The 12,411-nt window shown below is 47.2% G+C and overlaps 1 protein-coding gene across 8 annotated transcripts in view; it reads left to right on the forward strand.

The window, feature by feature from the left end:
- The window catches only part of CSGALNACT1 (chondroitin sulfate N-acetylgalactosaminyltransferase 1), a 35,703-nt gene that overhangs the window by 17,153 nt on the left and 6,139 nt on the right, over positions 1 to 12,411 (forward strand). For all 8 annotated transcript variants that reach the window (XM_088656198.1, XM_088656197.1, XM_088656196.1 and 5 more), the window contains 4 exons: positions 492 to 1,401; positions 6,286 to 6,502; positions 8,011 to 8,112; positions 12,134 to 12,312. In XM_088656198.1, the coding sequence (XP_088512324.1) occupies positions 771 to 1,401; positions 6,286 to 6,502; positions 8,011 to 8,112; positions 12,134 to 12,312 (1,129 nt within the window). In that variant the 5' untranslated portion in view covers positions 492 to 770. The remainder of the gene's footprint in view (positions 1 to 491; positions 1,402 to 6,285; positions 6,503 to 8,010; positions 8,113 to 12,133; positions 12,313 to 12,411) is intronic.

Raw genomic sequence — 12,411 nt, forward strand, 5'->3', positions numbered from 1 at the left:
GGATGCCTTTTTTGCCATCTCAAAATGCTTCTTTGCTCCATTTCAAAAAACCATTAATTAAAAATCATTGGCAGTTGTCCATTAAATCAGCCATCAATGACACTACTACAGATCCAGGAGTCTTTGCCCTGAGAACCTTTTGGTGGTCTCAGAAGAACTTCCAGTGGGCCCCTTTTGAGACAGTCTCCACCCGACCTTTATTTTGGATCACATAACATGAACCAAAGAATACCATCCTTGGAAGGCCCCAGTGCAAAACCCAGGCTACATTGGCTCATTAAGTACGTACCGAGAGCCCAGACAATCAACCTACATTTAAAAAATAAAATAATGCACCTCTGAAGGAAGCTATTAAACACCGGGCACTAGGAAACTGTTGATCAGGTTTCATTTCCACAGATCATATCTTGCAATGAGTCAGACATGAGTAAAACGGCCTCTTTTGAAGATGAATTTCCTCACACAGTGTATTCATCTAATTTGCCTTTCAGATCGCTCTCCATTGCTGCCAGCCAACAAGACTGAAACGGCATCGGCTGATGCCATTGAGTTGCCTCACACTGTTGCCTTTTTACGCTTGCCTTTTGATGCGTGCAATGCTGCCCTGTTCCCTCCACATTACCTGCGTGCCGCTAAGAGAGCATTCGTCAACGAATCCAGGTGTGCCCATGCACGCAGCTTGCAAACTGGGTCCTGGGAAAAGCTGCTGCAGACCTTAGACCCGGCACAGGAGGGATATGTGGGCGCTGCCGCCAGATGCTTAGCAGAACATGGTTCGCCGAGGGATCGTGGCATGGCTCCCTCGGGTGGCCGTTCTGCTGGTGGTCCTCTGTTGTGCGGTGTCCGTGCTCTACATGCTGGCCTGCACCCCGCGAGGGGACAACCAGCAGCTTGCCTTCCCCAGAGTCAACAGCCCCACGGGAAAAGAGGAGTACCAGGCCATCTTGCAGGAAAGGGAAGAGCACCACTGGGACTACATCAGCAGCCTGAAGAGGCAGATTGCAGAGCTGAAGGATGAGCTCCAGGAGAGGAGCGAGCAGCTGAAGAACATGCAAGGCCACAGCACGGACTCGTTGGGAGTGGGGATAGACCAGCGGGACCCCGAGAAGCCCCAGAAAGCCCTCTTGCAGTTCCTGCATTCCCAGGTTGACAAAGCCGAGGTGCACACGGGGATGAAGCTGCCCAACGAGTATGCCGCGGTGCCCTTTGAGAGCTTCACCCTTCACAGAGTGTACCAGCTGGAGATGGGTCTGACGCGTCACCCCGAGGAGAAGCCGGTGCGGAAGGACAAGCGAGATGAGTTGGCGGAGGCTATTGAGCATGGCTTGGAGACTTTGAACAGTCCAGAAAGAAAGAGCAACACAAACCGCCGGGCGTATTCCCCCTCTGACTTCATAGAAGGTGTGTATTCTTGGGAGTCACTCAGGGATTGGTGAGGGAGTTTCTTGGAGGGGATTCCTTAGACAAGGTGGGAGGCTCCTTTTCTATCCTCAGGTAGAAGCTAAGCTAGGCTTGAATGGGCTTGTAAGTGCCGGTGTTCCAATGTCCCTTTGGTAAAGCTCAGTAGCAAAATACAGAAAGACTCTAAAAACTGAACAGTAACAACAAAGGGCCAATTCTACCTGGTGCCTATCTCTCTGATTACTTTCCCCAGATAATCCGTATCTGTGTTCCCAAATCACATTTTGGGGGTGTATAATTCCCAAACATCTTAGGTAAATACCTAAAAGGCTTAGTGCGTGAAATGGGTTTTTAGTGAAAATGAAACCAGAACACTTATACAAACACTCTGATGACAGAAGGCGGCCTGTTTGAGGCAAATTTTGCTTTTTAAATAATTGTATCACATTTCTAATTACAGGTAGGTAGCCATGTTGGTCTGAGTCGAAGCAAAATAAAAAAAATTCCTTCAGTAGCACCTTAAAGACCAACTAAGTTTTTATTTTGGTATGAGCTTTCGTGTGCATGCACACCTCTTCAGATACACTACTTCTTCAGTGTATCTGACGAAGTGCGCATGCACACGAAAGCTCATACCAAAATAAAAACTTAGTTGGTCTTTAAGGTGCTACTGAAGGAATTTTTAAATTTTGTATCACATTTGTATCCCATCTTTCCTCCAAGGAGCTCAAGGTGGCATACCTGGTTCTCTTCCTCCCCACTTTTTAACCTGCCAACAACCCCGTGAGGTAGATTAGGCTGAGAGACTGCGATTGGCCCAAGGACACCTAGTGAGATTTGTGGCCGAGCAGCGAGTTCAACGCTAGACTCCCCGATCCTAGTCCACCATTCTAACCATCACACCACATAGTGCAGAATCTGTGGGTTTTTTTGGCAAAATTCCCCCCCCTACCCACATCCACTACTTATCAACCCCCCCAGCCAACCCCAGATGTTTTCTCCCGGGTAGTATGCTTTCAGATATTGGAACCCAGCTTAGCGCAGGGCAGGATGACAACGGAAATTAAGCTTTGGGGGAGAAAGCCACAGACACAGGTTTAAACCAAAGGCCCTACTGCCATCATTTGAGCCTTGTTAGGTACAGTGGTAAAGGTAAAGGTAAAGGGACCCCTGACCATTTGGTCCAGTCATGACCGACTCTGGGGTTGCGGCGCTCATCTCGCATTATTGGCCGAGGGAGCCGGTGTACAGCTTCCAGGTCATGTGGCCAGCATGACAAAGCCACTTCTGGCGAACCAGAGCAGCACACTGAAACGCCGTTTACCTTCCCGCTGTAGCGGTAGCTATTTATCTACTTGCACTTTGACGTGCTTTTGAACTGCTAGGTTGGCAGGAGCTGGGACCAAGCAACAAGAGCTCACCCCGTCGCGGGGGTTTGAACCGCCAACCTTCTGATCAGCAAGCCCTAGGCTCTGTGGTTTAACCCACAGTGCCACCCGCATCCCATGGTACAGTGGTACCTCAGTTTAAATATACAATTGGTTCCGGAAGTCTGTACTTAACCTGAAGCGAACTTTCCCATTGAAAGTAATAGAAAGTGGATTAATCCGTTCCAGACGGGTCCGCGGAGTACTTAACCTGAAGCGTACTTAACCCGAAGTATGAGTGTAATTGGTTCTGGAAGTCCGTACTTAACCTGAAGCGTACTTAACCTGAAGCGAACTTTCCCATTGAAAGTAATGGAAAGTGGATTAATCCGTTCCAGACGGGTCCGCGGAGTACTTAAACTGAAAGTACTCAAACCGAAGTGTATTTAAACCGAGGTATGACTGTATATCTAATTTCTGCTAAGTGCAGCAACCAGTTTTTGTGTTTCATTTTTTTATACTTGCAATCAAATTAAAAATACAGGCAACAAAAAGGAAGAATAAAATATAGCAAGGTCGATATTTTGAAGAAAAAATGAAAGGGAATGGGAAACTGAGGAGCAAAGTAACTGTTGACCAAGTTTGGGTGTGCAAATTATTTAGCTGAATCATAAGGGGAAATGAGCATCTATATTTGCTTGGAATGTGGTCAGAAACTTGGAAGACTTCTATATACAAGAAAAAGGGAAATCACGGCACCTTTAACAGCTTTTTAAAATAAAACAATGGAAGGCCTTCCTTTCTGCACTTGCTGAGTAACTTTGTATACAGTATAATCACTGCATCCCAAATTTGATCAATCTACTGCTGTTGTTTGGGAGATGTCCAGCACGACTTCAACCTTCTCTGCTGCACACAGTTGCTTAAGAAGCAATTTTGACTGATTTTCTTTCCTCTCGGCACTCAGAGGCAGCCTTCTTAAGAAAAAGCAAAGCACAGGACAAACTCTTCTGGCTTGCATATCAATAGCAAAACTGCTTAATTGTCTCCTGAAAGTCTAGCATAGAACTTCATCCCACCTGACGCAACTCCTCTAGCTGCAAAGTCATCTACATTCCTACAGAAGAGAATAACAACACAGCTTCAAAATTAGTCGACTTCTTAACTCTTTCAGTGGCAGTTCCTTGCTTCAGGATTAGGACTTCCACTCATGAGAACGGGAAACACACCAGTTGCTGCAATGGCTTTGTTGAAATGTGTTTTTAAAAGTGTGCGGCTTTCCAAAGGATGGCGTATAAAGCAGTTTTATGCAATTCTTTCACAGAGGCTGTGTTGATGACACATGCTTTCTGGTTTTTTTAGGGGTTCAGGCCAAAGTTGTTGACCTTTTTTAGGGAGCGGGGAATGACCCATTCTAGAGGCCGGCACAGGGAGAGTGGGCGGGGCTGGAAGGGGACCAGCGATCGACCGCGATCTACAAAAACCTTGCAGGGATCGACCTGTAGATCGCAATTGACATGTTGGACATCCCTGTACAGTAGTATTGCATGGGATTCGGGGGCTCATCTAGACGAACCCCTGGCAATACAGGAATCTCAGCTAAAGCATCCATGACAGATGGCCACCCAACTTCTGCTTAAAAACCTCCAAGGAAGGAGAGTCCATTACCTCCTGAGGGAGACTGTTCCACTGCCGAACAGCTCTTACCATCAGAAAACACTTCCTGATGTTTAGTCAGAATCTGCTTTCTAGTAACATGGGCTTGAGAGCAGGAGAAAACATTCTCTGTGCGACAGCCCTTGAGATATTTGAAGATGGCTATCATATCTCCTCTCAAGTCTCCTCTTTTCCAGGCTAACGCTAAACATACCCATCTCCTTCAAGCGATCTTCATAAGGCTTGGTTTCCGGACCCTTGATCATCTTGGTTGCCCGCCTCTACACACGTTCCAGCTTGTCAATATCCTTCTTAAATTGTGACACCTAGAATCGGGCAGAGTATTCCAGGTGTGGTCTGACTAAGGCAGAATAGAGTAGTACTATTACTTCCCTTCATGGGCATAGCCATGATTTTTGTTGGGGGGGGGACATGTCTTTTGTTAGGGAGGGCAGAACCTTAGTTTGCTATGTATTTTCATTGATTTTTACTGATTCAGCTGCCCCTCTTTGCTCCCCCCTCCGGCTATGCCCACACTCCCCTTGATCTGGACACTAGACGTCTGTTGATGCAGCCTAGAATAGCATTAGCTATTTTTGCTACATCAGTGAGGCCAAGAGGGGAGGAGGTCTTGTTGTCTGGGCAGCCCAGGACTTCCATACACACTGCCCACGCTTACGCCTCCACAGTCCCCCCCCCCGATGGTGCACTCTTCCATTGTCTCTTGAGATGGACAGATGCCAACAACAGCAGCAGCAGCAACAACAACAACAAATAACACTGTTGACTCATGTTAAGCTTGTGGTCTACTAAGACCCCTATATCCTTTGCACATGTGCTATATTTTTGCAGCTGGTTCTTCCTGTAAAACTTTACATTTGTCCCTGTTGAAATCCATTTCGTTTGTTTGCAGTATTATGGGTGGATAAGTGGAATTATATCAGTGTTGGACCACGAGGAAGACAGGCTTCAGGGAGGGTCTACTCGGCTGGCGCTGGTGTCAGCTGTTAGCTGGGAGACTGAACAGCCTCAGCAAAGCCCAGCTCATGAGGAGACCCTCCCTGGAGCCCAAAGAGGACCCTTTTGGAATGGGAAAATCAGACGATATCTAAGGGAAGCTGCAGCATCAAAACCTTTGGGAAGCAATTTGACTGCCAGTGCCAAGGAGATTTCCCAGTAAACACACTTTACACAGTGGCGGAGGAAGGGGGCAGGGGGGGCAGTCTGCCCTGGGTGCCATCTCTGATGGGTGACAAGAAGGGACCCCGCCGACAAGAAGCTGCCACCGCTGCAAGCGAAGGATCCTGTTGCCACGAGCGGAGGACCGTGCCGCTGCCGCCGCGAGCGGAGGATCCCGCTGCCCATACCACACTCAAGTGTGCGCCCTACATAGCGCCGCCGTGCATGCGCCATGTGGGCAGTTTGCCCCTCCCCTGTGGGCAATTCGCCCCGCCCCTCGACACCCCACCCCGGGTGCCGGAGAGCCTTCCTTCGCCCTTAACTTTACAGAAGGCTACTCAAATTCTGCGCTGTTTTTATAGTTGAGTTTACACAAATCCCAGTTTGTAATGTTGCTTTGTCTTCATCTTGCTTGACAAGCCCTCTGAGGGCCAGCAGGAAAAGTCCCTAAATATGTGTGTCCCTCCCGCTCCCCAGCCAAAGCACCCCCATCACAAATATTTAATAACCAGCCAATTTCTCTCTTAATTAACTGCCTACTTTATGTGAATCAAATGGAATGGGAACAGCTGTTGGGACTGAAGAGTGTCTGAAAAACCAAAACAGAACTTTGCTTAACTCTTCCCTTAAACATTATATTTTTCCTTGCTAACCGCTGCATTCCCCTTTGTTTTCCTGACAGGCCTTCGCCGGACAGAGAGAGATAAAGGCACCCTGTACGAGTTGATATTCAAGGGAGGCAAAGCATATGAATTCGAGCGAATTGTCCTATTCAGACCATTTGCCCCCATCATGAAAGTTAAGAAGGAAAACCTCAATATGGCCGACACCCTTATCAATGTCGTAGTCCCACTGGCTAAAAGAGCCAGCAAGTTTCGGCAATTCATGCAGAATTTCAGGTGAGTAAAGTTGCATGCTCTCACTGCCTTCCCACATCCATGCCCCAATACTTCATCTTTGGTAATAATGGCTTTTCTTACAAATATGCAAGCAGAGAATCAGCACAGGAAAGGCTGCATATTTTGTTTCGCTTTAATTATTTACAATTTTATTAAGTTTCTTTCAGGTTTTACCTTACCCTTATCCCCTAGCTTAGCGGAAGAGTACAGTCAAACCTTGGTCTCTGAATGCCTCCATTTTAGAATGTTTCAGCCAGGGGCGTAGTTAGCTGCTCTGGTACCCGGGGCGGTGGTGGCGGGGCGATCCGCCCATGGGGGTGGTGTGGCACGCTGCCCATGGAATCCGCCTGGCGGATGCAAGCCCCATGCTGCCATTTCGGGCAGCGTGGGGGCCCAAGCTACCACGTCACTCCCAGGAGAGACGCGTGGCTCGGGAGCGCTGCAGGCCAGGCCCCGCAGTAAGTGCCACCCCTGCGGAGTGCCATTTTGTCACCCCCTCAGGGATGACACCTGGAGCGGACCGCCTTCCCACCCCTTCCTACGCCCCTGAATACTGAAAACCCAGAAGTAAGTGTTCTGGTTTTTGAACGTTTTTCAGAAGCCGACACAGCTTCCTCTTGAGTGCAGGAAGCTCCTGCAGCCAATCAGAAGCTGTGCCTCGGTTTACCTTCGACAACCAAGGTTTGGTTGCTTTTCATGCCAAAGGCCCCGGTTTCATTCCTTGGCATCTCATGGCCTTACCTTCCAAGTCCCGGACTGCAGAATCTGGGACCGGCAGCCGTGTGACACCGGAAGTTGCGTTGACGTAACTTCCGGTGTCACTTTGCCCTTCTATGGGCAGCAAAAATGGCCGCCACCGGCTTCAAAAGTAGCTTCTACACATGACCGGAAGTGTGTCAACACAACTTTCAGTGTCGCCCCGCCCATCTATGGGCACCAAAAATGGCCACTGACGACAGCGGAAGTCGCGTTACGCACTTCCGGTCATGCGTAGATGCAACTTTTGAAGCCGGCGGCGGCGGCCATTTTTGGTGCCCATAGAAGGGCAAATCAGAAAGAAAAAAAATGGCCGCCGGCAGGAGAAAATAACGGAGAAAAACGGGAGACGAAGTGATACGGGGGACCATCGGGAAAAGGTAAGTAAAAACAGGGGTTTCCCGGGGAAAACGGGGTACTTGGCAGCTATGCTCATGGCTGAAACTTTGTACAGTACAGGATGAAAAAAGAGCAAACCAGGCTGGGTCTTTAGGCTCTCTCCAGCTACTGCAGAAAAATCCGAGTCCCCAAAACCCAGTTTTAACCAATCGTATCCAGGGAGGTGCATGCACATAAATGCACACAGAGTGTCCCTGCCCTTCTATCCCCGCATCATATAACACATGATACTCAAGCCGAAACTATGAAAACCACACAAAACCAGTAGAAGAACTAGGGGGTGGGTGGGCGTTACTGTGGCCAGATCATGCATAATGGAAGGAAGGAAGCTTAAGCATTTACTTCTGTTCCAGGGAGATGGGCATAGAGCAGGACATGAGAATTCACCTCACTATAGTTTACTTTGGGAAAGAACAAATGAGCGAGGTCAAAGGAATCCTTGAAAACACTTCCAGGTGAGTACGAACCCGGGTGCCGTCCTTTCATCGGAAATCAAAGGGAAAACATTAGTGGCAAAGCCATGTTTTTGTTTGGGTTGGAAGGCCTGTTTTTGTACCAGCAATGTTGCATGACCCGGCTGTGGTTTCTCAGTGGAAAGAGGAAACCGCTTTGTTGTGTCTACATGCTCAGAGGCGCATCTCATCACATGTTAACGCCTAATAATAGTTTCTGAAACTGGGTACCTGGGCCAGACAGAGTGGGAGGGAGCAGGAGAGCCTATTGGCCTTGGCTCCAAGCTCAAATGGGGCCTCAGATTTAGACACTTGTTAATTTTTTAGCATTTGTAAGTTCCACATTTTTTAAAAAAATTGCTCCTCAGACTAAAATGTGACACACGCTGTCAGTTTTGAGCTGCCACTTTAAGCAACTAAGAGATGCGATTGGGCAAAAGCCTTTTTTTAAAGGTTTTGTTTTGTTAACTGCTTTAGTTTCTGTCATATGAAGGAGGTAGAAATGCTCATAAATAACAGGAAAAAATATACCTGCTCTAATGGCAGTAGCTCAGGAGCCTCAAAAGCTGGAAGAGGCAAAAGCCTTTCTAGACCTGAAAGATGGTCAGCTGGATACTTGGATCAAGCTCAGCTCCCTGTTAGGAAAAGAAATTCCAGTTAATATTATTATTACTATCTACTAGATCAGGGGTGGCCAACTCTCAAGAGACGGCGATCTAGTTTCAGGATTAAAAACTGGCAGTCATCTACTGTACCTCTGTTTTTTAGGGGTTCAGCTCAAAGTTGTTGAGCTTTTTTTAGGGAGAAAGGAGCCCTGTTTTTTAGGGGTTAAAAAAAGCTTTTTTGGGGGGGGGGAACTTCCATTTTGGGGGGGAAGGGGGTTAAAGGCAAGGGACAAAGGGGTAAAGTCACTCACAAAAGGAGCGCTATGGATGAAAACAGCAGCACAGAGAAAGCTCCGTCTTCCCTTCCAGAGATGAAACGACAATGGAGGGCAGGGCTAGGGGGCGTGGCAGGAGTTTTAGCGACGCTAAGGAAAGGGAGCCAGAGATCGCAATCAACCTGTTGGACATCCCTGCACTAGATAAACTCGTTTCAGAATTTGTCCTGCACTACCCACCGGTGGCGCTGTGGTCTAAAGCACAGAGCCTAGGGCTTGCCGATCAGAAGGTTGGCGGTTTGAATCTCCGCGATGGGGTGAGCTCCTGTTGCTCGGTCCCTGCTCCTGCCCACCTAGCAGTTTGAAAGCACATCAAAGTGCAAGTAGATAAATAGGTACCGCTCCGAAGGGAAGGCAAACGGCATTTCTGTGCACTGCTCTGGTTTCACCAGAAGCGGCTTAGTCATGCTGGCCTGGCCACATGACCCAGAAAAACTGCAGACAAACGCCGGCTCCCTTGGCCAGTAAAGCGAGATGAGTGCCGCAACCCCAGAGTCGTCCGCGACTGGACCTAACAGTCAGGGGTCCCTTTACCTTTACCTATCCTGCAAGATCTGTCAAATGTAGCTGAGCCTTCTAGCATGTGGAATTGTAAATAGTGGCAACCAGAGGGAGTGGAACCATTTCCCTCTGAGCTTGAGCAAGTGCCAACATTTATGACACTTCCGTGTCTACTAAAAACACATTTGTACTCTCAAGCCTTGTCTCCGGCAAGATGCTATACTCTTTAATGCTGCCCTGAGTTACCAGCTGCTTTCAGTCTTTTGTGATGCTGGTGTCCGGTATGTATTTTAAGATTGCCGTTCACCAGCTCGAGACTGATGTGAAGGGCAGTCTAGAAAAGTTTGAATTTAAATATAGACTAGTTACAGGTAGGTAGCCGTGTTGGTCTGACGCAGTCAAAACAAAATAAAAAAATCCTTCCAGTAGCACCTTAGCTTAAAACCATTCCCAAACTTAAAACCATGGAGAGACCTGGTCTGAATAAGGACACTGGATTCTTATCTCATTATACATGATCAAGCTTTCTTTAGCACCTCAGCACTTGCTTTTTCCTGCAAGACCAATTGCAGTCGTTAACAGTCGTTAAGAGTCATCAATAGGTTTACCACTCCTATCAGCCAATCACCCATTCCCACCACCCTTCTGAGTAATACCCCTCCCCACCCTCTGACTATACATAAAGGTCTGGTGACTTCTGTTTCAGTGTATCTGAAGAAGTGTGCATGCACACGAAAGCTCATACCTATGACAAACTTAGTTGGTCTCTAAGGTGCTACTGGAAGGATTTTTTTTATTTTGTTTTAAATAAATACTCTACTATATTTCCCAAAGCACATTTTGTGGTGTGGTTTCTCATCAAGGCACAATCCAGCTCAGCCAACTTAGCATTCAGGATTCAAGGCCATTCCAGCAGCCACCACAACAAATCTGTTTGTCATTAAGGTGCCACAAGACCCTCTTATTCCTTCACTGGTGACGAGTGCTCCTGTTCGGTGCACAACTCATACCTCTTCTTTGCTTTGTGGTTCCTTTTATTTCCCCAATATATTATTTAGTAATGCAAAAAAAGGCATTATATTGTTTTTTCAGCAGAAAGTACTGTGCAGATCACACTATTACATTAAACTTAACAAAAAATAACGAGTAAGATCAACTACCTTCCCCAAATCTTTGATTCCGAAAAGGCAATAAAAACCACCCTTATTTCAGTAACTCTATTTAAATATCTTGTTACGTTTTCTCTTGCATGATTATACCTGTAAGTTATGCTTATGTAGCAATGATGATTGGATCTTAAAGCAATATCCCATGATTTCCTGAACATTGCCCAGAATTATGTACCATTTTAAAAACATGATGACATTACCAAAAGCTCTGCACTTAATTGCCCCATATTCTCCAGCATTAATCATCAGGCATCCTTTATAAGTGCTTCAATTTGTGGGTGATTAAATACAATAAATAAAGGTAAAGGGACCCCTGACCATTAGGTCCAGTCGTGACCGACTCTGGGGTTGCGCGCTCATCTCACATTATTGGCCGAGGGAGCCGGCGTATAGCTTCCAGGTCATGTGGCCAGCATGACAAAGCCGCTTCTGGTGAAACCAGAGCAGCACATGGAAACGCCGTTTACCTTCCCGCTGTAGCGGTTCCTATTTATCTACTTGCATTTTGACGTGCTTTCGAACTGCTAGGTTGGCAGGAGCTGGGACCAAGCAACGGGAGCTCACCCCGTCACAGGGATTCGAACCGCCAACCTTCTGATCAGCAAGCCCTAGGCTCAGTGGTTTAACCCACAGCGCCACCTGGGTCCCTACAAATACAATAAATACCCCGACTTAAAAAAATATGTATCACATTTACTGATGTCAGAGTTTTATATATTTTATTCCCTATTCAGTTCTAGGTATTCTCCTGGATATTAATTCCCAGATCCTATTTGGGGGGAATGTTGTTGTTGTTGTTGCTGCTGCTGCTGCTTATTTTAGCTCTTTATTTGTCTTCCTAAAGAGGCCAAATAATGCTTATGTTGGACTACTGCAATGCGCTCTATGTGGGGCTACCTTTGAAGGTGACCCGGAAACTACAACTAATCCAGAATGCAGCAGCTAGACTGGTGACTGGGAGCAGCTGCCGAGACCACATAACACCAGTCTTGAAAGACCTACACTGGCTCTCAGTACGTTTCCGGGCACAATTCAAAGTGTTGGTGCTGACCTTTAAAACCCTGGCCTAAACGGCCTCAGCCGAGTATACCTGAAGGAGTGTCTCCACCTCCATTGTTCTGCCCAGACACTGAGGTCGAGTGGCGGTTCCCTTACTGTGAGAAACCAAGTTACAGGGAACCAGGCAGAGGGCCTTCTCAGTAGTGGTGCCTGCCTTGTGGAATGCCCTCCCATCAGATGTCAAAGAAATAAAGAACTATCTAACGTTTAGAAGACATCTGAAGGCAGCCATGTTCAGGGATGTTTTAATGTATTTTAAATCTCTTGTTGGAAGCCGCCCAGTGGCTGGGGAAACCCAGCCAGATGGGCAGGGTATAAGTAATTGATGATGATGGTGCCATTCCTCCTTATATAGATCAGCCAACTTCAAGAATTATACCTTCATTCAGCTGAACGAAGAGTTCTCAAGAGGGAAAGGCCTGGACGTGGGTGCACGGTTTTGGAAAGGAAGCAATGTTGTCCTCTTCTTCTGTGACGTAGATATATACTTCACAGCAGAATTCCTCAACACATGTAGACTGAACACACAACCAGGTATAGCTATCCTTAGATTTAGACCTTGGTCTGTTTTGCCAACATAGAGCGCTCATCCATGCTTGTCCCATGCCTGCAAATCATAGATCCAAGTGTTTC

Source organism: Zootoca vivipara, chromosome 12, assembly GCF_965207765.1.
Source record: "Zootoca vivipara chromosome 12, rZooViv2.hap1.1, whole genome shotgun sequence".
In the NCBI taxonomy this organism is placed as follows: domain Eukaryota; kingdom Metazoa; phylum Chordata; class Lepidosauria; order Squamata; family Lacertidae; genus Zootoca; species Zootoca vivipara.